Source organism: Hippocampus bargibanti, linkage group LG16 (assembly GCF_051943395.1).
Source record: "Hippocampus bargibanti isolate YZ-2025 linkage group LG16, ASM5194339v1, whole genome shotgun sequence".
In the NCBI taxonomy this organism is placed as follows: Eukaryota; Metazoa; Chordata; class Actinopteri; order Syngnathiformes; family Syngnathidae; genus Hippocampus; species Hippocampus bargibanti.
Window position 1 is genome coordinate 4,177,259 of NC_142749.1, and position 26,044 is coordinate 4,203,302.

General features: G+C 43.6%; 1 protein-coding gene across 2 annotated transcripts in view; it reads right to left on the minus strand.

The window, feature by feature from the left end:
• pcp4a (Purkinje cell protein 4a) overlaps positions 1-26,044 on the minus strand; it is a 41,345-nt gene that overhangs the window by 5,294 nt on the left and 10,007 nt on the right. For both annotated transcript variants that reach the window (XM_089016317.1, XM_089016318.1), the window contains exon 2: positions 22,623-22,671. In XM_089016317.1, coding sequence (XP_088872443.1) covers positions 22,623-22,671 — 49 coding nt within the window. The remainder of the gene's footprint in view (positions 1-22,622; positions 22,672-26,044) is intronic.

Genomic DNA, 26,044 nt, shown 5'->3' on the forward strand with positions numbered 1-26,044 from the left:
GAAACAGACTGTAATGCCCCTCAGCATGGCAAATGTTGCGTACAGTCGCTGCTATAGCGGGTCGGTCTTTTTAATAACAAGACGTAGCAGTTATCACATACAGATACAAACAGGAGCTGTTGTTACGCCACAGTGTTGGGGTAATTCGCCATACAAACATCTCTAAACATCGCTCTGCAATCTTTGTTTACATTTTGAACTTCCTGATACGTCATATCCTGCCTTCCCTTACATGATGTCGCATTTACATTACGTCACATCCTTTCGCATCACACTGCGCGCCGTATAAAATGCTCTCCCTTCTAGTTCGTCTCTCTCTCTATCGCCATGCTCTTTCCTCAAGCCGAAACCGCGATGCCTCCGCTCTCTCCAAGATTAAACCAACTTTCTGTTCTACACCTGGCTCCCTGATGATTTAACCATCCTCTTCCATCAACACCCGTCGAAGCAATTGAACCAAGGGCGAACGATCAAAATAATCCAACACACAGCTCAGTCATTCTATTCAGGCACTCTCTCGAACCTCGTTGTCGGGTCCTCCCAAGTCCCAGTCATGTGACCAGCTTCCATGTTTTGATCTGTCTTACCGAGGACAATAAAAAAAGTGTAGCAGAGCTTATATACAGTATTGTTGTTTGACACTAATTTCAACCATGGGGAAACGTAAGAATTGTGATATCCGAACAACGTACAATGCAATTGTGGCTGTGGAGGACAATCCAACAAGCAAATCCTTTATCACGAAAGAGTTCGACGTGCAGCAGAAGACTTCATCAACGTAAGTAATGTAAACGTTTTGTTGCATTCAAATATCTTTATCAATATTTATGCAACAATCACTGTTTTTCATATGTTTGTACATGCTGGCGTTCGTGATTTCGTGTGAATAGAACAACGTGAGGATTTTGCATTGGTTGCATTTTTGAAAGGAAATAGACGTGGAAAGACGTTTTTATTTGATGCATACGTTTATTTTTCACTTCACTACTGTACAAAAAGCATCCTAGATACGCAATCCATGAACCCAATGATAAAATTAGATGCCATGTCAAAGATACCCCATTTACGTATTGCCCCCCCCTTTTAATGCAGTTCGGCGCAGGACGGATATATCGATAGTACGGTTATATCGACATTTTTTCCGGCTTCCGAGAATATCGATATAACGAGACGAGACTTTACTGTGCTGTATATATATATATATATATATATATATATATATATATATATATATATATATATATATATATATATATATATATAGGGCTTCTCCCCTCAGGGGTCGCCACAGCGAATCAATGTCCTCCATCTATCCCGGTTATGTACATCCTCTTCCCTCACACCAGCTACATTCATGTCCTCTTTGACCACATCCATAAACCTCCTCTTCGGTCTTCCTCTCGGTCTCCTGCCTGGCAGTTCAAGGCTCAGCGATATAGTCGCTCTCTCTCCTCAGGACATGTCCAAACCATCTCAGTCTGGCCTCTCTGACTTTCTCTCCAACGCCTCTAATATGAGTTGTCCCTCTAATGTACTCATTCCGATCCTATCCAACCTGGTCACTCCCAAAGAAAACCTCAACATCTTCAGCTCTGCTACCTCCAGTTCTGCATCCTGTCTTTTCTTCAGTGGCACTGTCTCCAGTCAAAACATCATGGCTGGTCTGACCACTGTTTTATACACTTTTCCTTTCATCCTAGCTGAAACACTTCTATCGCACATCACACCTGACATTTTTCTCCAGCCGCTCCAGCCTGTCTGGACACGCTTCTTCACCTCTTTTCCACACTCTCCATTGCTCTGGACAGTTGACCCCAAGTACACATTCACACACATATATTCCGTCTTGCTGCGACTGATCTTCAAGCAAAATCCGTCCCCTGCTGAGCCATCGTATTTCTGTGTGTAGTAGCAGGTCACCATATTCAGCTGACAGCTCCTCCAAAAGTTCCTTGAATGTTCTGTGCTGTTTAGCTTTGGAGCGGATGCTGTTAATGATCTTTACGACGGGAGTCATTACGTGCTCAAAGCCGATCACTTCGGCACACAAGGCCTGCTGGTGAATAATGCAGTGGTAATGCAGAAAGTTTGGGAAGTTTGAGTCACCTTTACAGAGAGCGATGAATCCTGTGTGTCAGCCGACCATAGCAGGAGCCCCATCTTTAGTCATTGATACTAACTTTTCCAGCGGCACCTTTTTCTCCACCAAAAACTCCTTGACCGCGTAGTTGTCTTCAGGGGTAGTATTGTCAGAAGTTCTTCTTTGGTGGAGAAATCATCAAACACCATCCGGATGAAGACCATCAGCTGCGCCGTACTGCTACTGTCCACCGTCACACTGGATGCTAAACCACCTGCATCTCGCCAGATCCCGGTAGAGCTGGTCTGCCAAGTTCCCAGACATCGCCGAAACTCTTCTTACCATTGTAGTTGCGCCGAGTTGAACATCGGAGAGAGTGGAGAGTACATCGGTTCCATACTTCTCGTCTTTAAGTATAGTTTTAGCAATTAACATCATTGCTTCCTTGACAACCTCCCCGTCTGAAAAAGGTTTCTTTTTCTTTATCAAGAATTCCGTAGCTCTAAACGAGGCTTCTGTTGCTTTTTGGGAGTTTTTAACCGGTCTCGTGAAAAAAGACTGCTGTTTGCGCAACGGGATTTTTCCGCTCGTAGTGCGCTGCCCGGTGGGTAGTTAGCATGGTAGCTTTTGTGACACGCTGTGAAATGTCTCTCCACATTGTGCCGCTTTGCCGTCGCCACAGTCGCCCTGCAAATAATACACACGCAGGATCCTTTCACAGTGGTAAAAAAAAAAACTCTACCTCCCAGTCATCGTGAAAATGATACGTTTTCTTTATTTTTTTCAGCCATTTTTGGGGTTAACTCCTCTCATTCTCGCTGCCCCCGCTAGCTCTCCACTAACTCCGCGGTTTACACATGCCCACATTACTGACCTTTCAACTATACTAGGTCAAAGTTGATTTATATAAAACACTTTTCAAGGCGTTTTTTTATATTGTTGCCTGTCGGTAGTCAAAGCGCGAACCCGTATGGTTGGAGGAAAAAAAAAAGAACAATAGCAAAAAAATTAATGCAGCTCACCGGTGTTCAGTGGCATTATTTGAGCTATTTTTAGACCATATATATATATATATATATACACACACACACACACACACACACAGTCTCGTTATATCGATATCGGATATATCGATAGTCCCGGTTATATCGATACTATTTCTATGCACGCACGGAGAAAATTACATGCAAACAGGGTCGGATATATCGATAGTCCCGGTTATATCGATATTTTTTCGGACTCCCTTGAATATCGATATAACGAGACTTTACTGTATACACACACATATATATATATATATATATATATATATATATATATATATATATATATATATATATATATATATATATATATATATATATATATATATATATATATATATACACACACACACACACACAGCTCAGTCATTCTATTCAGGCACTCTCTCGAACCTCGTTGCCGGGTCCTCCTAAGCCCCAGTCACGTGACCAGCTTCCGTTCTTTTGACCTGTCTTACCGAGCACAATAAAAAAAGCGTAGCAGAGCTTATATACAGTACTGTTGTTTGACAGTAATTTCAACCATGGGGAATCCATGGGGAACCAATGATGAATACGACACAATTAAATATATGTATGGAAAACAAAAACCGCAACGTTTACATTACGAGAGCGAGAGAGAGAGAGAGATAGATAGAGAGAGAGAGAGAAATATATCTCTCTCATCTCATCTCATTTTCCGTACCGCTTATTCCTCATTAGGGTCGCGGGGGGTGCTGGAGCCTATCTCAGCTGTCTTCGGGCACGAGGCGGGGGACACCCTGAATTGGTTGCCAGCCAATCGCAGGGCACACAAAGACATACAACAGTCACTCTCACACTCACACCTAGGGACAATTTGGAGTGGTCAATCTGCCTGCCATGCATGTTTTTGGAGTGTGGGAGGAAACCGGAGGACCCGGAGAAAACCCACGCGGGTCCGGGGAGAACATGCAAACTCCACACAGGGAGGCCGGACCGGGACGCGAACCGGCGACCTCTGCACTGTGAAGCCGGTGTGCTAACCACTCGACTACCGGGCCGCCGAGAGAAATATATATATATATATATATATATATATAGAGAGAGAGAGAGAGAGAGAGAGAGAGAGAGAGAGAGAGAGAGAGAGAGAGAAGAGAATCATGAAACACTGGACGTGATGTTATTCTGTCCATTTGTGCCAATGGATGGTCCTCACATGAGATTAGCCTTGACGTTGAGAGTGGTGTGGGAGCTGTGCCTCAGGGATGGGAGGTTGGTTGTGGTTGTGAAGGTTGCGAAGGTTGTGAATTATATATATATATATATATATATATATATATATATATATATATATACAGTAAAGTCTCGTTATATCGATATCGGATATATCGATAGTCCCGGTTAGATCGATACTATTTCTATGCATGGATGGAGAAAATTACATGCAAACAGGGTCGGATATATCGATAGTCCCGGTTATATTGATATTTTTTCGGACTCCCTTGAATATCGATATAACGAGACTTTACTGTATATATATATATATATATATATATATATATATATATATATATATGCACATTTACCTTTAGCATTCAACATTCAACATTTAGCTTGTAGTCGACGTGCACATTCCACCATGATGTCCCTGATCCACTGGTGAAGAGACTCTTTGATCTTCTCCTCTTTCATCTGGAACTGCTTTATGTAACAAAGAGGGTACAGAAAGTGCTTAAGAACGAATGTCTCTCTGTGTCTTTGTGTTGTCATGTTATTTGTTATTTAGTTTTTTTTGTTGTTCTTTTGACTTCAAGACGGCGCCGCGAGAGTGGCTGCCTTTCCAGCAGCTCCTGTATTTTCCTTTTCTACTTTGATTTCTTTCATAACTTTGCTGCTGTGAAATGTAAATTTCTCCACTGCGAGACTAATAAAGGCAAATCCAATCCAATATATATATATATATATATATATATATATATATTGTGATGTCACGAGAGGCTGTGTCCTGGAGGGCAAATACACCCCCCTAAGATGGCTCCACCCAGAGAGAGTCTTGGCCCCACCTGGTGGAAGCCCGCAATTAAACCCACACACCTGCAGCTGATCAGGGCTTGATTGGAAAGCAGGGCTCTTAAAGCAGAGAGCCTCTGAGTGTGCAGCTTGGGGAAAGACAAGCTCGATTGCTGTGCTCTGTGGAGAAGTTGATTGCTGCGTGGAACTCATTGCCAGTTGGGACCCCACGAATGGACACTGGATTTGAACCTAGCTAAGGTGGCTAGGCTACATGACGAGGGCGTCAAGAGGGGTGAGGTCTAGAGACTCTTGTGAAGAACTCCGTCTTCAGTTTTACCTCAGAAGAGACTTTATTTGGATTTAAGTAGCAGAAGAGACTTTATTTGGATTTAAGCATCAGAAGAGACTTTATTTTGATAAGTATTGGAAGAGACACTATTCAAACCTTTGTTGCTTGTGAATTCCCCCTGGAACCCTTGATTAAAACCTTTTTCTTTGCATCCAAACCTGCCGTCCATTGCACTTCTTGTCCCGTCCCGCTGAGAGCAAGCCTCTCATGATATCACATATGGTGGAGGATACAGGCACGTTTCATCACCACTCTCGACCTCATAAAGGGTTATTGGCAGGTGCCCCTGACCCCGGCATCAAAGGAGAAGACAGCCTTCGCCACACCTGAGGGGCTCTACCAATACACCAGGCTCCCGTTTGGTCTCCATGGAGCACCCGCCACGTTTCAGCGCCTAATGGACCGGATTCTCACCCCCCACAAGAGGTACGCAGCAGCATATTTAGATGAGGTCGTCATACAGAGTCCCGACTGGGAGAGTCACTTACCCCGAGTGCAAGCTGTGATTGACTCCCTCAGAAAAGCAGGTCTCACAGCGAACCCGAAAAAGTGCAGGTTGGCATTTGGCGAGACCAACTACCTGGGCTACACTATAGGACGGGGGCTGGTGAAGCCTCAAGAAGCAAAACTACGGGCTATACGAGATTGGCCCCAACCCCTTACCAAGAAGCAGGTGAGGTCGTTCTTAGGCATGGCTGGCTACTATAGACGCTTTATCGCTGACTTCGCTACTATAGCAGCCCCCATGACAGAATTGACGACCAAAAAACACTCCCGATTGGTGAAATGGAGCCCAGAGGCCGAAATGGCCTTCGCCAATCTAAAACAGGCGTTATGTTCCAGCCCGATCCTGGTGGCACCAGACTTCAGCAAGGACTTCATGGTGCAAGCAGATGCATCAGAAGTTAGTCTCGGGGCTGTACTCTCGCAAGTACATGGAGGAGAGGAACATCCCATCCTGTACCTTAGCAGGAAACTGTTGCCCAGGGAAAAGAATTATTCCACAGTGGAGAAGGAGTGCCTGGATATTACATGGGCGCTGGAGTCATTGCGCTTCTATCTCCTGGGAAGACGTTTCACAGTGGTCTCTGATCATGCTCCTCTCCAATGGATGGCCAGGAACAAGGAGACCAACAGCAGAGTAACAAGGTGGTTCTTGAGTCTGCAGGCCTTTAACTTCTCTGTGGTCCACAGGGCTGGCAAGCGCCAAGGCAATGCGGATGCCCTCTCCCGAAGGGAGGCCTTCCTGGCCTGTTTCGCATCCTTCACCCCGCCGAGGACGTCGGTCTCAAGGGGGGGATGTGTGATGTCACGAGAGGCTGTGTCCTGGAGGGAAAATACATCCCCCTAAGATGGCTCCACCCAGAGAGAGTCTTGGCCCCACCTGGTGGAAGGCAGCAATTAAACCCACACACCTGCAGCTGATCAGGGCTTGATTGGAAAGCAGGGCTCTTAAGGCAGAGAGCCTCTGAGTGCGCAGCTTGGGGAAAGACAAGCTCGATTGCTGTGCTCTGTGGAGAAGTTGATTGCTGCGTGGAACTCATTGCCAGTTGGGACCCCACGACTGGACACTGGATTTGAACCTAGCTAAGGTGGCTAGGCTACATGACGAGGACGTCATGAGGGGTGAGGCCTAGAGACTCTTGTGAAGAACTCCGTCTTCAGTTTTACCTCAGAAGAGACTTTATTTGGATTTAAGTAGCAGAAGAGACTTTATTTGGATTTAAGTAGCAGAAGAGACTTTATTTGGATTTAAGCATCAGAAGAGACTTTATTTGGATTTAAGTAGCAGAAGAGACTTTATTTGGATTTAAGTAGCAGAAGAGACTTTATTTGGATTTAAGCATCAGAAGAGACTTTATTTTGATAAGTATTGGAAGAGACACTATTCAAACCTTTGTTGCTTGTGAATTCCCCCTGGAACCCTTGATTAAAACCTTTTTCTTTGCATCCAAACCTGTGGTCCATTGCACTTCTTGTCCCGTCCCGCTGAGAGCAAGCCTCTCATGATATCACAATATATAGTTAACAATACATCTGCTGATGCACAAACTTGGACACATCATCAGTGTTGATTCCTAGAATCACTGGGTGTTTCGGGTCTTTCAACAGACACCCTCCTCCAGGCGACCCGACCGGGGTTTGCAAGGCCCCGGCCTGTGTCCAAGTGGCATGCTACTGCTCCACTGCCCCCACGGCTCTCCCCTCCTCAACCAGAGCCATCTGGAGGCTCTTTCTGCTGCCTCCACGTTGTTGCCTATGGCTCTTCTTCGGTTTGCACCTGTTATGCCCAGTGTGCCATAGGCTTTGCTCAGGGAGTGGCTGGCAAATCCCCGACTGCCCACCTCCACCGGCATACACCTCGACCTCCAACCGTTCCTCCGACATTCCTCCTCCAGCTCCTGGTACTTCTCCCTCTTCCTTTCCTGAGCCTCCTCCATCCTCTCCTCCCAGGGAACCGTCAGCTCCAGCAAGAAGAGTTGATTTGTGGCCTCAGAGACCAAGATGATGTCAGGTCTCAACCTGGTCTGGGTGATGTGTGCTGGAAACTACAGTTGCCTTTCCAGGTCAACTGTCATCACCCAGTCTCGGGCTGTGGAGAGCAAACCAGTAGAGCGGTTGCTTGCTGTATTCAACCTCTGTCCTTCTTTGACAGTGAATGGTCTTCACAGTGGTTCAGGTGTAACGGCTTGCCGCAATCCCCTTGCTGATTGCTTCAACGATGGATTTGAGGACCTGGTCGTGCCTCCACCGATACCGACCCTCGCCTAGGGCCTTGGGGCAGCTGCTCAGGATGTGTTCCAGAGTCCCAATCTTGGAACACAGGGGGCATGCTGGTGTTTCTGTGGTGCCCCAAGTGCACAGATTAGATGGGCTGGGAAGGACATCGTACACCCCCTGAATCAAGAACTTGATCCTCTGTGGGTTCCATGACCAGATGTTCTTCCAGGTGACGCGGCGCTCCATCGCCTGCTCCCACTTCATCCAGGCTCCCTGCTGCCGCATGGCCACTGCTCCGCTGGTTCGCTCTTCCTCGACTGCAGCTCGGACCTCCTCCTGCACCAGCCTCTGCCTCTCCCTCGCGCTGGCAGATTCATAGCGGGTCGCTGTTCGGCTCCCCAGTCCAGCTCTACCTTGCGCCACTGCGCAAGGTCCTGTGCCTCAGTCGAGTTTCTGCACGCTCAACTGCCTCGGCTGCCCTCCATTTCCTCCCTGTCCTCACAACGATCCCTGCCCCGGAAACTTTGGCATCTCTGGATCCAGAGTACTGCAGATGTTCCCGTGCCCGTGCTACGATGAATTCCTCCCTGACTGAGCTGAAGGGGAGCCTGAGCTTGTTGATTTTCCCGTACAGCCCAATGCTACTTAGGCTGCGGGGCAGTCCCAGCCATCTGCACAGATAGCTGCTTACTCTTTGTTCAAAACCTTCCACCACGGTCATGGGGACCTCGTAGATTAGCAGCGGCCAGAGGATTCTTGGGAGGATCCCATGCTGGTAGACCCAGGCCTTGAATCTTCCCGGGAGCCCAGACTTGTCCACTGTTTTTAACCAGCCCTCCAGTTCAGCGCTGGTTGCTTTGATGGACTCTCTATCATTCAGGCTGCAGTTGAAGACCTTGCCAAGGCTCTTCACTGGCTTCTGAGACACTGAGGGGGTCTGGTGTTGTCCCAGCCTGAAACGGAACTTGTCTGTGACTTTCCCCTTCTTTAGAACCAAGGACCTGGACTTTGCGGGTTTGAAGCTCATGCGTGCCCACGCCATGATACGCTCCAACCCTTGGAGGATCCACCTGTCTCCTGGTACAGCTGTTGTTGTCACTGTGAGGTCATCCATAAAGGCTCTGATGGGAGGTTGCCTTACTCCAGACTTGCTAAGAGGGCCCCTGCATTCTGGTTCAGCCGCCTTGACCAGCATGCCCATAGCCAGTGCGAATAGGATGACTGAGATGGTGCACCCAGTGATTATGCCTACTTCCAGCTCGTGCCAGTCAGATGTCAGCTGGCTAGTGGAGACTCTCAAGCTGAACTTGCTGTAATAATCCAGGATGAGGTCTTTCACCTTCTGGGGTACATGATACTTCACCAGTGCAACCTCCACCAGTTTGTGGGATATGGAGCCATAGGCATTGGTGATACATCTGCTGATGCACAAACTTGGACACATCATCAGTGTTGATTCCTAGAATCACTGGGTGTTTCGGGTCTTTCAACAGACACCCTCCTCCAGGCGACCCGACCGGGGTTTGCAAGGCCCCGGCCTGTGTCCAAGTGGCATGCTACTGCTCCACTGCCCCCACGGCTCTCCCCTCCTCAACCAGAGCCATCTGGAGGCTCTTTCTGCTGCCTCCACGTTGTTGCCTATGGCTCTTCTTCGGTTTGCACCTGTTATGCCCAGTGTGCCATAGGCTTTGCTCAGGGAGTGGCTGGCAAATCCCCGACTGCCCACCTCCACCGGCATACACCTCGACCTCCAACCGTTCCTCCGACATTCCTCCTCCAGCTCCTGGTACTTCTCCCTCTTCCTTTCCTGAGCCTCCTCCATCCTCTCCTCCCAGGGAACCGTCAGCTCCAGCAAGAAGAGTTGATTTGTGGCCTCAGAGACCAAGATGATGTCAGGTCTCAACCTGGTCTGGGTGATGTGTGCTGGAAACTACAGTTGCCTTTCCAGGTCAACTGTCATCACCCAGTCTCGGGCTGTGGAGAGCAAACCAGTAGAGCGGTTGCTTGCTGTATTCAACCTCTGTCCTTCTTTGACAAAGTGAATGGTCTTCACAGTGGTTCGGGTGTAACGGCTTGCCGCAATCCCCTTGCTGATTGCTTCAGCGATGGATTTGAGGACCTGGTCGTGCCTCCACCGATACCGACCCTCGCCTAGGGCCTTGGGGCAGCTGCTCAGGATGTGTTCCAGAGTCCCAATCTTGGAACACAGGGGGCATGCTGGTGTTTCTGTGGTGCCCCAAGTGCACAGATTAGATGGGCTGGGAAGGACATCGTACACCCCCTGAATCAAGAACTTGATCCTCTGTGGGTTCCATGACCAGATGTCCTTCCAGGTGACGCGGCGCTCCATCGCCTGCTCCCACTTCATCCAGGCTCCCTGCTGCCGCATGGCCACTGCTCCGCTGGTTCGCTCTTCCTCGACTGCAGCTCGGACCGCCTCCTGCACCAGCCTCTGCCTCTCCCTCGCGCTGGCAGATTCATAGCGGGTCGCTGTTCGGCTCCCCAGTCCAGCTCTACCTTGCGCCACTGCGCAAGGTCCTGTGCCTCAGTCGAGTTTCTGCACGCTCAACTGCCTCGGCTGCCCTCCATTTCCTCCCTGTCCTCACAACGATCCCTGCCCCGGACACTTTGGCATCTCTGGATCCAGAGTACTGCAGATGTTCCCGTGCCCGTGCTACGATGAATTCCTCCCTGACTGAGCTGAAGGGGAGCCTGAGCTTGTTGATTTTTCCGTACAGCCCAATGCTACTTAGGCTGCGGGGCAGTCCCAGCCATCTGCACAGATAGCTGCTTACTCTTTGTTCAAAACCTTCCACCACGGTCATGGGGACCTCGTAGATTAGCAGCGGCCAGAGGATTCTTGGGAGGATCCCATGCTGGTAGACCCAGGCCTTGAATCTTCCCGGGAGCCCAGACTTGTCCACTGTTTTTAACCAGCCCTCCAGTTCAGCGCTGGTTGCTTTGATGGACTCTCTGTCATTCAGGCTGCAGTTGAAGACCTTGCCAAGGCTCTTCACTGGCTTCTGAGACACTGAGGGGGTCTGGTGTTGTCCCAGCCTGAAACGGAACTTGTCTGTGACTTTCCCCTTCTTTAGAACCAAGGACCTGGACTTTGCGGGTTTGAAGCTCATGCGTGTCCACGCCATGATACGCTCCAACCCTTGGAGGATCCACCTGTCTCCTGGTACAGCTGTTGTTGTCACTGTGAGGTCATCCATAAAGGCTCTGATGGGAGGTTGCCTTACTCCAGACTTGCTAAGAGGGCCCCTGCATTCTGGTTCAGCCGCCTTGACCAGCATGCCCATAGCCAGTGCGAATAGGATGACTGAGATGGTGCACCCAGTGATTATGCCTACTTCCAGCTCGTGCCAGTCAGATGTCAGCTGGCTAGTGGAGACTCTCAAGCTGAACTTGCTGTAATAATCCAGGATGAGGTCTTTCACCTTCTGGGGTACATGATACTTCACCAGTGCAACCTCCACCAGTTTGTGGGATATGGAGCCATAGGCATTGGTGAGGTCCAGCCATAATACTGCCAGGTCACCTCTACTTTCTCTTGCCTCTCTGATGAGCTGGGTTACCACGCCTGTGTGCTCCAGGCAACCAGGAACGCCTGGTACTCCTCCCTTCTGCACTGACGTGTCGATGTACTTGTTGCTCAAGAGGAAGTTGGAGAATCTTCTGGCTACAATGCTGAAGAAGATCTTGCTCTCCACACTCAACAGGGAGATGACACGAAACTGGTCGATGTTCTCAGACCTCTCGTCTTTGGGTATGTATACTCCCTCCGCATACCTCCATGGCTGGGGGATCTTTCCTCTCCTCCAGATCACCTTCAGGGCCCTCCAAAGCCGATGTAAGAGCTTTGGGCAGTTTTTATATACCTTGTACGGTACTCCACTTGGGCCTGGTGCTGAGCTCGACCTTGGGACTGGGTCGCTGTTCGGCTCCCCAGTCCAGCTCTACCTTGCGCCACTGCTCCAATATACATATATAATGTATGTATATACAGTAAAGTCTCGTTATATCGATATTCTCGGGGAAAAAATATTGATATAACCGGATTATCTATATATATCCGATCCTGCGGCATGTAAATTTGCTCCTTGCGTTCATAGAAATAGTATCGTAATAAGCAGTACTATCGATATAACCGATATCGATATAACGAGAATTTACTTTATATATATATATATATATATATATATATATATATATATATATATATATATATATATATATATAAAAATATCGATATAACCGGGACTATCGATATATCCGATATCGATATAACGAGACTTTACTGTATATATATATATATATATATATACAGTACAGTACAGGACCATATCCGTGTAGCGTGTCGCCGCGTGAGTGTGTGAAATACGGAATTCCGGAATGTTCACCTCTCTTCCGGGTGGCAAAAACTTTCTCCAGAGGCAGCCGTGGTAAGACAAGCACCCCCCCCAACCTGCATTTATCCCGATTATTAATGTATTTTTATATATATATATATATATATATATATATATATATATATATATATATATATATATATATATACAGTAAAGTCTCGTTATATCGATATCGGATATATCGATAGTCCCGGTTATATCGATATTTTTTCGGACTACCTTGAATATCGATATAACGAGACTTTACTGTATATATATATATATATATATACGTATATCCATTCATATATATAGAATATATAGTATTCATATACATTCATATACAGTACAGTGGGCATGTACATAACACAACAGGGAAACTGCAACGCTTACATCTTACTGTATTATGTATGCAATTTTAAAAAGTCATCAATCTTCTTCTGCTTCCCATTTTTACCTTTTAACACAAACACTTCAATCACATCTGCTACACCCGCGCTATCGTCTGAAAATGAAAATGGCTCTGCTACACGGGAGCTGGTCACGTAACAAACTCACGTGACCAAGTCGACCAATGGCCCGACCGATGACGTGTATGATATAAACATAGCAAAATGGCCGGCGGGAGATGAAAAAGAGCACCGTAGTAACCGGATTATCGTAATAACCATGAATCGTAGTAAACGGAACTAATTATACATAAAAAGACTAGAAATGGGCACGGGAAATGAAAATAGTCTCGTAATAAGCAGTATAATCAATATAACCGATATCGATATAACGAGACTTTACTGTATGTATATATATATATATATATATATATATATATATATATATATATATATATATATATATATATATATATATATATATATATATATATATATATAAATTTTAGTTAGTTGATGAAGCCTCTTGGATAAGAAGCGAAATGTCCAACATCTTCAAAGAAGTACAGATGACGGCTGAAGAAACATTTTCATCAATGGACCACTCCTGTACGACTGAGAGTTTACACAGATGTATTGTCATCATAACTGTGATGTTTTTTTGTTCGTGATAATCTTGATGTGAACCTTTCAGATTATTTCAGTGTGGTGGACACTGTTCATAAAGAAGAACTAGACAAATAAAAGTGACTTTAGGGAAGTACTTGTGACTGAGGGTACACAAGGTGCGTGTACCATCTGTTCACAAGGCACCATTCATATGAATGCTGTGACATACATGCTGACCGCGCAGTGAATTGTGATCGTGCTGACCTCCCTCCTGTGTTTTGACATTGGTTAGGGCTCACTCACATTTAGTTGAGACTTTTTGTTGGCCTTGACACCCTTTGGATGGGATGTGAAAGTAGAATCAATGCAAATGTCATGGCACACACACACATATGCGCACGCATTTATCTACTTTGCAGGATCAATACCCTTTGCAACACAAACTATATTCGATTTTATAAGCACATCGCTCTTTCGGTGTGTTTTGCTCCTAGCTGAATGAATCAAATTGCCAAAGTGCAAGATGGAAATACAGTATTCCCATAAGAGGACCGTGAAAAGGTCAAATTCAAATTAGCTCCCAGGAGAATTTGAGTAATAAGGCACATCCAGTGACTGATACAGGCCTCACGTTGAGAATACCGAGTAAACAAACCAAATAGTGACAAATTATTTTCCAGGAAAGAAAAAATAGCTTTCTTAGCATCCCTGCAGTTGCCTCCATTCATCTTGTATGGAATTGTAATATTCTGACTGAATGTGTTTTGCACACTTGAACATCGTCAAGACTACAAAATGACTGAAACAATTATGATGAGTCAACAATTACCGTATTTTCTGCACTATAAGGCATACCTTAAAGCATTCCGTTTTCTCAAAAGCCGACTGTGCCCCTTTTATATATGGTGTTATGGTCCCTTTACATTCTGTATAGAGTTTCCCTTTTAGTATTCCTATGCAATCAAATGGTGATTATTAGCAGGAACCAATCATAATCTAAAAGGGTTCTATACCTAGCATTAATTAATTGTGCATTCACCTATACACACTGCACAACACAATCAAATACATCCCGATTCAAATTGCACTTTCACAACAGCTGCAGCTGTAACAAAGCACTTAAAGGACAACCGACGTCCCCGGACAAGTTGTGTCCATAATTTGTAAAATCACTTCAAATGACTTCTACTGAGCGTATTTTAATAAGATTCCACCGCATATAGCTATATTTTACGTTTTAAGACTCACGCTGAACATTCAGGAAGTCTTGTTTTTGAGTTGGTGACGAGTCCTCACGTGACGTCAGAAAAGGACCGCCTGCTGACCGTGAAAGGGACGCATTGTCCTTCCATCACGTCAATGTATTTTGCTGTAGTTGTTTGGTCTGGGGACCTCGTGTTGCACCCAAAAGCCGCCAGAGGGCATCCAAGCGCCATTTAAGAATTTATCAGCCTGTGGAAACGGAGGTGGCCACAGGATATCGCCATTTTGTGCCTCTTTTTTGTGAGAGATTTTCCCCCAATGTTGCCTCAAAATGGCCCAAATACATTCTTTAATCGATTGCAAACATGTATGCTTTGCTCTTCAGAGCTATTTGAATTATATTCATAACTGGATGTGTAACAAGAAAGCATATTCTCCGAATCTGAAGCCAGTTTTTGAAGACTTTCTGAAAATGCCCAATTCGCAGCTCAATTTTTTGCAGATTTTGGACACTTTAAGTCATTTTTATTGGTGTTTTGCCTTTGACTAAAAATATCATACTGCGTGTTTTGGATATTTTAGATGCTATAAAACGTTTTTCTGGTGTCAGTTAAAAAACAAAAAAGTGACGTAGGTTGTCCTTTAACGCAAACTGACAGCAACTTTGTGAGCGCTGTGCAGCCATTTTGAAACAAAGATAATACCAAAAGCAGAGTTACCTACTGACTAAACAAAGGAAGTAAACAAACAACACCTCCAAGGATATTGTCAGAGATGTTTGCTCGGACAGTTTGAACAAAAGCTCAAACACAGGAAGACTGTCCTTTACTGCCGGCAGGAGGCGCATTGGTAAAACACACCCTTCTTTATTGGAACACTACACCTCTGGATGTCCCATGGACACCCCTCCAATTCGCCTGGAATAAGCACCAACATCCACAAACGAACAGAATGTAGACATTTTAATGAGTGGCCTTTCCATGAACTGATACATTTGGAACCTGGCTAATGATCTCTTGTGCAGTAGTGTACCAAATACCCCCTTCCGCCCTGGTTTAGGTATCTTACTCAACGATGAGAGTTGAACAGGCTGGGTCTCTCACATCAAAGTGAGCCCAAATTATATGTGCTCCATTGTGTACTGGCCTTGTGGTCACACGTGTTAAGTCAACTAGGCATTCCACAAGATAAAACATGATAAACATGATATTCTGTCTATTCTCTATCAGATATTTAGCCCCATCTGAATGTGAGCCCACACGTTTTTCATGCCTTTTGTTGATATAAAGTGCCTTCCTAGAACGCTGGATCCGAGAGGACAGTAATTTTATCTGTGCTGTATGTCATGCACACTGTAAACCCGAACAGTACTACTGACTTAAAGTCATTGAGGTCAGTCAACTCAAAAGCCGATTTTTTGTTTCAAAAACTCAAACGTTTTGAGTTTTTGAATGAGTCCTGCGTTTTTAATTTGAAGTAGATCAATACTTTTGAGTTCATGGCAATCGTTTACTCAAACATTTTGAGTTCACGGCAGGAAGCTGCGTGTTGACGTCACTGCGTGCTCTCATTGGACGCCATTTGAATTCTCAACGGCTGAATCTGGCAGAGACCGACGGATTATTTATTTTAAATTAGGGTGGAAAGACAAACAATCATATTTAATATACTATATATGTATACTACAAGGACCCAGTGTGTCAATGCTGTAGTCGCTCCACATGAAAGGAATATTTTGGAAAGTCCGTTTGGGGCATTATATCCGCCGCTCGAGCCAAGGACTTCTCCTAATGTTACGAGCTCTTCTGTGGTAAGTAGGAATGTTTCTTAAACGTATCTTGTTTGTTGAAAGACACAGCAGGGTTATTAGGAGAATTGTACCGCGAAGGTTTGTTTGGGCGGTGGTGGAGTAATATCTATCACGGGGTGTTGCGAGTTATGTTTGTGTCCGCGAAGGTTCGAGAATAATAGGGTCGCCCGAAATCCACCACACAGATGCTGCAACGCCAGCAGGTTGGTGCTTTGAGTTAACTTTGTTTTAAACGGCAGCACAATAAATCATGCTAATTCAACGTGCAACTGTTGTGCTGCCGTTTTAAGAAGGCACTAAGTAAATATAATGCTAGCCAAATGAAATATCACTCTGTACAATTGGTGGTTTTAAATGGTCATTTATGTGTAAACATAAAACTTTTTAAATGTATTTTTGAAACTGCTAACACCATTTTTCAAACTGCAAACACCTGACTGGCTTGATGGCATCATTTAATCTGGTAAATTAGATTATTTATTCAATTTAAAAAGTAAACATGGATCAAGGCGTTTTTATTAAATTAAATGATTACATTTGTTGTCTGTTTTTTCTATTCAACCTTTTAGCCCCAAGGTGGAAATTGAGTAACACCACCATTATCTAAGGTATGTTTACATTTTTATTAATGCTACATGATTAAGTACCCGAATCATATTAAAAATAATACATGTATGAATTTTTTTATATTGAACAGAATTTTACCTAAACTTAATTCTCCATAGGTCTCCATAGGCCTATGGGGTCTTGGGTTTGAGATGCTGAAGACAAGTACTGCAATGTTAAGCTCCTGTCGCTTTCCCCAAATTAAAACTTGGCTTTTGATAAAGGAACAGCATGATATACACGAGACGCAGTCTGGCCCTTCGTGCTCTCCATGCATACCTACGAGAAGATGACTCACAGTTCTTCAAAACATGCAATGTATGTATTGCCTGACTTAATACAAATGTCTATTGATGTATTTTGCAGTGGGAAGAGGATCCAGACATTGAAAACATTCCTGTCGCACTTCTCTCCGTGACAACTGACAACTAGCGCCATCTTGTTTAACCCCAACAGCATTTCTGTTGTGATAGAAGATGGTATAATTGTGAGATGTCTCCCCAGGTTGGCTGATACACACCTCCTCTTGTTTGGTTTAATGTATGCACTGCATTTAGATTCTCCCCAAAAATTAATCCACACATTCACCTTCATTCAGAAAATACTGCTGTGTCTTGATGATAACAGACCACTCAAACCACGCCTGCTAAGTTTAAAAAATGTTTTGTTCCGCAATATTGAAGGCACCAGTGCCTCCAATATTACGGAACAAAGCAACACTGGATAAGTAATTTCATAGTTTTACTCTGCTTTGGGTTTTTGTTTTTAGACATAGAAGGCAAATGTAAGTACAGTATACATGAATATATTTTTTCAGGTAACATAAATTTGAGTTGGTTACGCTTAAATATGAAACCTAATTTTAACTTAAAAATTAAGATAACAAGAAAACATTAGAGTAAACTGAAAGTACATCTTTTAAGTTCATTCAAACTCATAACATTTAAGTTCAGTCAAACTTGTAAAATTTATTTCCACTACTCAAAAATTTTGAGTAAACTGTACTCTAATTTTTTGAGTAAACTGTACTCAAAAATTTTGACGGAATCAGTTGCCATAAAAATTTTTAGTACTTTCAACTTGTTGGGTTTTACAGTGCATATTAGCATATTTGACAATAAAGCTGACTTTGACTTGAATCAACTTTCTTCATCTTTTATTTATTCATTTTTGTGTTTGAATGCCATTTGTATTTTTATATTTCATGTCTTTGTTTTACCCAGCTCTGGTGGCTTTATTACTGCTACACCGGTTATGAAGGCTCAATATTTTAAAAAAGCTGTGTTGTATTGTATTCCCTTTAGTGTAGCTGAATCTAGTGGACGTATAGCAGAACAACAGCCATTATTTTAGCTCCTATTCTATGAGCCTTATAATGCAGTGTTCCCAATATTGTATAAGAAAACAGTTTGAGCTCATTCACTGCCGTTCCTGAATTTATTCGGGAATTGAAAATATGATGTAGAGCGTTGTGCCGATATAGCGCTGGCCCGATCTCTGGCAGTGTTTTTCCCTTCCCCAAGGGGGCAGCATTTCCCTTTTTTCCATGTTAGCGCTTTGTTCCATCTTGAGCTGTTAAAGCGCTATATAAACCAATATCTATGTATTGCATTGTATTTTGGACAGCTGGCCTCATACCAAGCTCATATAATTCCAGACCCATTTAATTTAGGAATTAACTCTTTTTGTCTCATGAAAGAAGAGAGTCTAAGGTTTCTTACGCTACATTGAATGTTTATGTAGTCCGAAAACTCAATATTCTGTGGGTCCTGCACCTTCAGTGAAAATGACAAAAACCCTGGCACTGGAGTGGACACGTTTTTGGACGTCTGGCAGTGAATGAGTTAAAATAGACCATTCATTGATGGTGTACTTTATAATCCAAAGCACCTTCTAATGTAGAAAATAACCTTCCAGACCCTGGTGGTATGGACATTTAAAACTATAAGCCTTTAATGTTGTTACATTGACATATTGGGTAAGAAAGCCAATGAAAAGGACACGCCAAATAAATGCAGGTCATGCCTGTTTCGGTTTTCATTAAACTGTCTTGAATCCCTTCTGTGACCACTGCCGGGCACGTTTCATCACCTTGAATGTTTGCAAATTAATCTACTCAAACATTGAGCCTGTTATCAGCCAGTCCAGGAGAAGAGGGTTGGTAACATATTTTCTCCACATTTTCGTTGACTGTACTATATGCTTCGGGAGTCCGTGTAATTGTTTAGCTGTGAATGCGTTGCTATTAACCTATTGCAGCCTTTGTGTGTGATGAGAAGACGAGCTCCAAGGAGTTGAGGAGTATAACACTCTAACATCTAATCATTTTTCAGTTTCTTTTGCATGTGACAGTCTTTTCCCAGTGCTCATTCCAATTACAATATTTGACAGTTCTTCAATTTAATTGTATTTTCATTCCAAAGTATATACACGGGAGTCCTATATTTGAGCATGACAAATTTTGATTTCAAATAACTGACAGCAATAAAGAACAAAATTTCATGATTTTTTTTTCTTGAAAAGTCTTAGCCTAATTCAATAATCTCGAATTGGCAATATCCAATACATTTAGATGCAACTCAATAGACAGAGAATAAATTTGACTCTGTAAGAATTACTCAACCAATTTTACTGTGTACTTCCACTGCCTCAAGCTTGGCAATGGTGGAGAAAAAATAAAGTATTGACTACTTTGAGTTTCCTCTTTCATCATATATTCTAATTTTGCATAGTGGAAGTTTCTTTACTTTATGCCATTCAAACGCTCCTGCCAAATGGGAAAGCTAAAATGTATTGTTTATACACTGGAGGGATTTGAATTACATTAAAAAAACACCAACAATACTACGTGACCTAGTTTGGAAAGTAGGTCTTTGCAGTGGATTACAACCATTTCCACTCCTGTTTGTTGTTTTTCACGTAATTATCGGACACTTATACATAATTATTCTAATAAAAGGAAGACATGATTGTGAGTCGCAATTTTTACAGCAATGACAAACATTCCTTTTTAATTCAATCCAGAGCATTGAATTATTGACTATTGAATTAATATTAGAAAATTAATGTACACAAGAACATTCGAATACCATTTTGTGTGTGTGTGTGTGTGTGTGTGTGTGTGTGTGTGTGTGTGTGTGTGTGTGTGTGTGCCTGTGTGCGTGTGTGCGCGCGTGTGTGTGTGTGTGCGTGCGTGTGTGTGTGTGTGTGTGTGTGTGTGTGTGTGTGTGTGTGCGCGTGTGTGTGTGTGTGTGTGTGAGTGCGTGTGCGTGTTTGTGTGTGTGTGTCTGCGTGTGTGTGTGTGTGTGTGTGTGTGTGTGTGTGCGTGCGCGCGTTTGCGTGTGCGTGCGTGCGTGTGTGCGTGCGTCCGTCCGTGCGTGTGTGCGTGTGTGTGTGTGTTGTGGAATCAGGGGGTAGGGGGGGTCTGTCTAGGTCAGACATGGGCAATCTACGGCCCGCGGGCCACATACGGCCCGTTAGGCTTTTTAATCCGGCCCGCCAAGTTTGGCCAAATTATAGTAAAAACAGTGTCTGAAACTCATGACAAAAAGTTAGCGGACAACAGGGCAGATAACTGAAAAGTTGCCTGCCCCACTTTTCACAACTTGAAGCACAATGAGACAACTAATCACATTAAGAAACATTGTTACAAAGTATAAAGTTTTTTTTTTAATCAAGAATGTACCTACTACAAATGCTACCTTGCTTAATTTACGATAAATGTGCATGGCTGTAGATTTTGCTGCCATAGTCGATTGTCATTGTAGTGCACAATGCAACGTTTGCATTGCTTCCTACGAGCCACTAAGCCCCTTTCATAAGTCTCACGTACAGTCACGGTTTAATGTAAATTTACGTTTTGTAGCGTCACATATGTGCTTCTTTTGAATCTTTCTTCTGGGATGAGGTTCTGTGCATCTATTTTGGAAAATGACATGCAAATGCACGACTTTATAACGCTTGCGAAAGTCCGGCTTCTGATTGGCTGCCGTGCCGAGTATGCAAATTTTAACTGCAGGTAGCCTACGCCTGTGTGCTCGACGACGGTACACGTGTATTGTTTGCGCGTGAAGGCGAGGGCGTCAGTGGAGAGTTTGTTGAGCGCGCGGTCAGGACAAACTATCTATGATTTGGCGGAATTTAACACAAGTAGGTATTATTGAGCTTGAATATTTCGTTGTGTAATAATATGTTTTGAATGTTGAAAGTGATTCAATTTTTCAATAAATGTTGATTTCTTTAACTTTGACCCTTCAATGAAAACTTATTAAAAACAGACGCAATCTTGATAAATCACAGTGCATGTTATTTTAATCTATTTCCATTTCCTCCTCCAAGTATCTGCGAAATAGTACGTAAACACCATATTCCTTGAGACAAATTTATTTATTATCAGGGATATTTTTCACATTTGAAAGACAGTTAATAAATTGGGTTGTAGTGTTCTTACTGTGCTATGAGGTTTGTACACACTACATTTAAAGGACAACCGGCACCATTTTTTTTGTTTCCCACTGACATCAGAAAAGCGTTTTATAGCATCTAAAATACCCAAAACAGGCAGGCTGATATTTTTAGTTAAATGAAAAACACCAATAAAAATGACTTCAAAATGAATCCGGAAATGGCCAGTTTCAGAAGGTCCCACCCCCTTGTTCGTGACGTCACGCCAAGACGTCTTGCCTTGCTCGAGAATCAAAACAATGGCTTCAGATTCGGAGAAGATGTTTTCTTGTTACTCATCCAGTTATGAATATGATTCAAATAGTTCTGAAGAGGAAAGCATAAATGTTTGCAATTGATTCAAGGAGTCCTCCCATATCAATTCGAGCCGTCAATGACAGCAATGTAGCACCCAGAAAATGCAGAAGATTGCGCCCAAGCTTTTGTCAGCTGGGAATTTGTGTCAGCGAATATCAAATAGTTGTCTTCGTGCAACACACAACGATTCACCATGGCGTTATTTATATGTTTTCCTTCTAATTTCGCCATCAACACGGATCAAAACGAAGTTTTCAGACCAAACAAAGTACCCAAAATGCATTGTGTGTCGCTTTCTCGGTCAGAGGCGGTCCAAACGTGACGTCACATGGGGATCGTCATCAACTCGAAAACAAGACTTCATGAATATTCAGCGCAAGTCTTAAAACGTAAACTATAGCTATATGCTGTGGAATCTTTGTAAAATACGCTCAGTCGAAGTCATTTGAAGTGATTTATAAAATCACGGACATAACTTGTCCGGTGGCGTCGATTGTCCTTTAATGCTTTAGGTTTAGTATTTCCGGCCCAAACACTCCCTCCAAATGCTCCTGGCCCGGCCCCTCTGTCAAATTTTAGAACCCAATGCGGCCCGCGAGTCAAAAAGTTTGCCCACCCCTGGTCTAGATTCTTGCTTTCTCTCTGTTTAGGGATAAACATGAAATATGATCATCCATCCTTACCTTGGCCCCCAGATGGTTTGCTTCCAGTTACGGCTGTTGATATTTGTTTCTGTAAAAACAAAAATAGCAAGATGTAATTTAAATAAATATAACATCAAGATGAAATTATTTGAAAAAATATTAATTCAACATCCCATTCATAAGAATTACACAAAAAACACTTGACAGAAATGGATTGTCAAAAGAGTGTTTGGGATTCTAGACCAACTGATTAATTTAGTAAAAAATGTCTTTGGATGGAGCGCCTGTATAACAATAAAATACTGTACATCTGTCATGATCTGGTTGGCGACCAACGGGTGGCGCTGTCGGCCCCACCTGCACAGGTGCTGGTCGTCCCGATCAGTGGCGGACTGCCACGTTCGGATTGGCGCCCAACGGTTAGCGACGTCAGCCCTGCCTGCAGCCTCGCAGGTGCTGGTCGTTTTAATCAGTGACACTTAAAAGGACTGCCGACACGACCATCCGGTGTCGGTTCAATGTTTGTTGAATGCTTTGTCTACAATCGCATGCATTGTATGCTGTGCATGTGTTTGTTTAACCTTGGTGGACTTTTACACTTGATTTTCTTTTGATACTTTGTATTTTTTCTGTTCAGATGATTTTGATGTTTTACATTTTGTTCCTGCTGACCTTTATTTTAATACAATTTGTCAAACAACCTCCTGCTCCCTCCTGCCTGCTTTTTGGGATCCGCACCCGCCATCACCACCTTGCAAACCGTGACAACATCCTTTTTTCTATTGTACTTGTCATTTTAAGGGTTGCATTATCGCATTGAGTTGGACCTGATTCCAAATGACTTGGGTGTGGTCGCCATTGTCACACAGGAAGCAGGACACATGCTTGAAAAGTCAAACATCCATTCACACCTTTGGACAATTTTAGTTACTTCAATGAATCTACCGTGCATGTTTGTGGAATCGGGATTATCCAGGGAAAACCCTGAGAGGCAGAATTCATTATCACTCATCTACCGTGAAGCCATAAATTAATATATTACCTTCTTCATCATCGTAATCATCATAGTAAGAGAGTCCAACTTTCCCAGTTATTTGAGATAATGTCCAACTCATTCTCCACCCAAATGGTGACAGGCATTGGAGAAAAAATGGGTGGATAAAAATAAATGTTTTTATTTTGTACTGTTCAAAAGTTACGTATTACGTCGCTATATTTTTGGCTTGAGACAAACCCTGATCAAATATGCTCCGTTTTCAAAATAGATGTTATCGACAAAATCATTTTTGCTCTGCTTATTCTCAGAGCTCTCAGATATTCTCCCCCTGAGAATCCAAAGTTGCATCACAACCAAAATCACCGAATGTGCTCATCTTGGAAAAAAATAAAAAATAAAACCGCTTTGAAAAAGCAAATACAGTAAAGTCTCGTTATATCGATATCGGTTATATCGATAGTACTGCTTATTACGATACTATTTCTATGAACTCAAGGAGAAAATTACATGTCGCAGGATCGGATATATCGATAGTCCGGTTATATCGATATTTTTTCCGACTCCCGAGAATATCGATATAACGAGACTTTACTGTATGTTCCAGCATCTGGGATGCTATAGCTGCTTCATTCAGATTCAATGCGTCCACTCTCAAAGCACATGCAGAATTATTTCCGGTATCCGAGTATCTTTCTTCCTCAAGATGAATGATATCAATACACGAGACGGGTGATTAGATTTTGCCTCTCAGCTATTTGATTTGTTTCCCCGGCAGAAAGCGTCACTCTCTCACCCAGCTCCTCCTGAATTATTAATCCACCCCCACCGCCAAATTTGAAACAGCAGAGCAGATTTGATGAATGAGGGTAAACAAGGGACAATTACATTCCTACAGCAACACAAAAATGGGAAACTCTTTGACACTGTCACCATCTGTTTTAATATGTAGATGTCCTGTGTCTGTCCTTCAAGGTTTCTACGCACACTGATTAATATCATCCATTTGGAGCAAAATGGCCACACAGTGAAAGTGCCATCCATGAAATACCCAGAAATTGTCACGTTTCGGTTAGCGGCTAACGGGTGGCACTGTAGGGCCCTGCCTGCAGCTGCACAGGTGTGGGGCCCGGCATGACCATTCAGTGTCTGGTCATTGTTTCACCTTGTCAGGTTTATTTCGTCTTGTCATGTTTTACTCATGGTTTTGTTTGCTACTTTGGACCCTTCCGTTCTGACGACTTTGTTGATTGAGATTTTGTTAATACAATTTGTCAAATACACCCTGCTCCTCGATCCTGCTGCATTTTTGGGGTCCACCACCACCACCTTGCAAATCGTGACAGAATGACCTGACCAACCACTGGACCCCGCAGGCAATTGCTTCCTATCAGGCCGTCATCTTTCTGTTCCCCAGTGAGGCAACTGTCGCGACCGCCTTCTCGTTCGTGTCCTTTGGCGAGGCAAGGTCTGTCGTTGCCTTCTTGTTCCTGTAATTCGGCAAAGCAAGGGTTGCCGTCGCCTTCTCATATTGTGCCTTAGCTAAGCAAGGGTAGATGTCGCCTTTTATTTCTTGTTCCCTGGCGAGGCATGGGGTGCCGTCTCCTTCTTGTTCCCTGGTGAGGCGGGCCTTTTGGAAGACTGTTGGGAGTTCTGGAATGAGTCCCTTGAATGTTATGTTTTGGTTTGCGGTCAACGGGTGGGACTGTAGGACCCTGCCTCCAGCTGCACAGGTGCCGGGCATTTTAATCAGTGGCAGTTAAAAGGACTCCTGGCAGAACCATTCAGTGTTGGGTCATTGTTTCACTCTGTCAGGTTTGTTTCATCTTGTCATGTTTTACACCTGGTTTTGTTTGCTACTTTGGACCTTTCTGTTATGATGAGATTTTGTTCCTGCTGACTTTATTTAATACAATTTATCAAATACATCCTGCTCCTCCCTTCTGCCTGTATTTTTGGATTGGATTGGATTTGCCTTTATCTGTCTCGCCGTTGTTGGACATTTCACAGCAGCAAAGTTATGAAATGAATGAAAGCAGAAAAACTAAGCTGGAAAGGCAGCCACTCTCGCGGCGTCGTTTTTGGGGTCCACCACCTTGCAAATCATGACACACATGAGATGCTCAAGAGCAGCCAGAATCAACTCCTGCTAACAGTTTGAGCGCAATCTTACCTGAACCCTTTCAGGGACAGTTTATGGTGTGAGAGGATGTATAAAAGGTTAATGATGCGATGCCATCAAGATGTAAGATTATGGACAAAGGCAACAAAATTCAATGAAAAAGCACACATTCTTTGTATGCCACATGAAAAAAATCTTGATCGACATTTTTCTTATAATATTTTGGTCCGCTTCTAGTAAGACAATGACAGATCCTGGCAACCATATCAACAAGTCTTGGTAACAACAAAAATCTCAATTTTTGAATTTCTCACTTATTTATTACATTGGAGAATTTCAAAAATG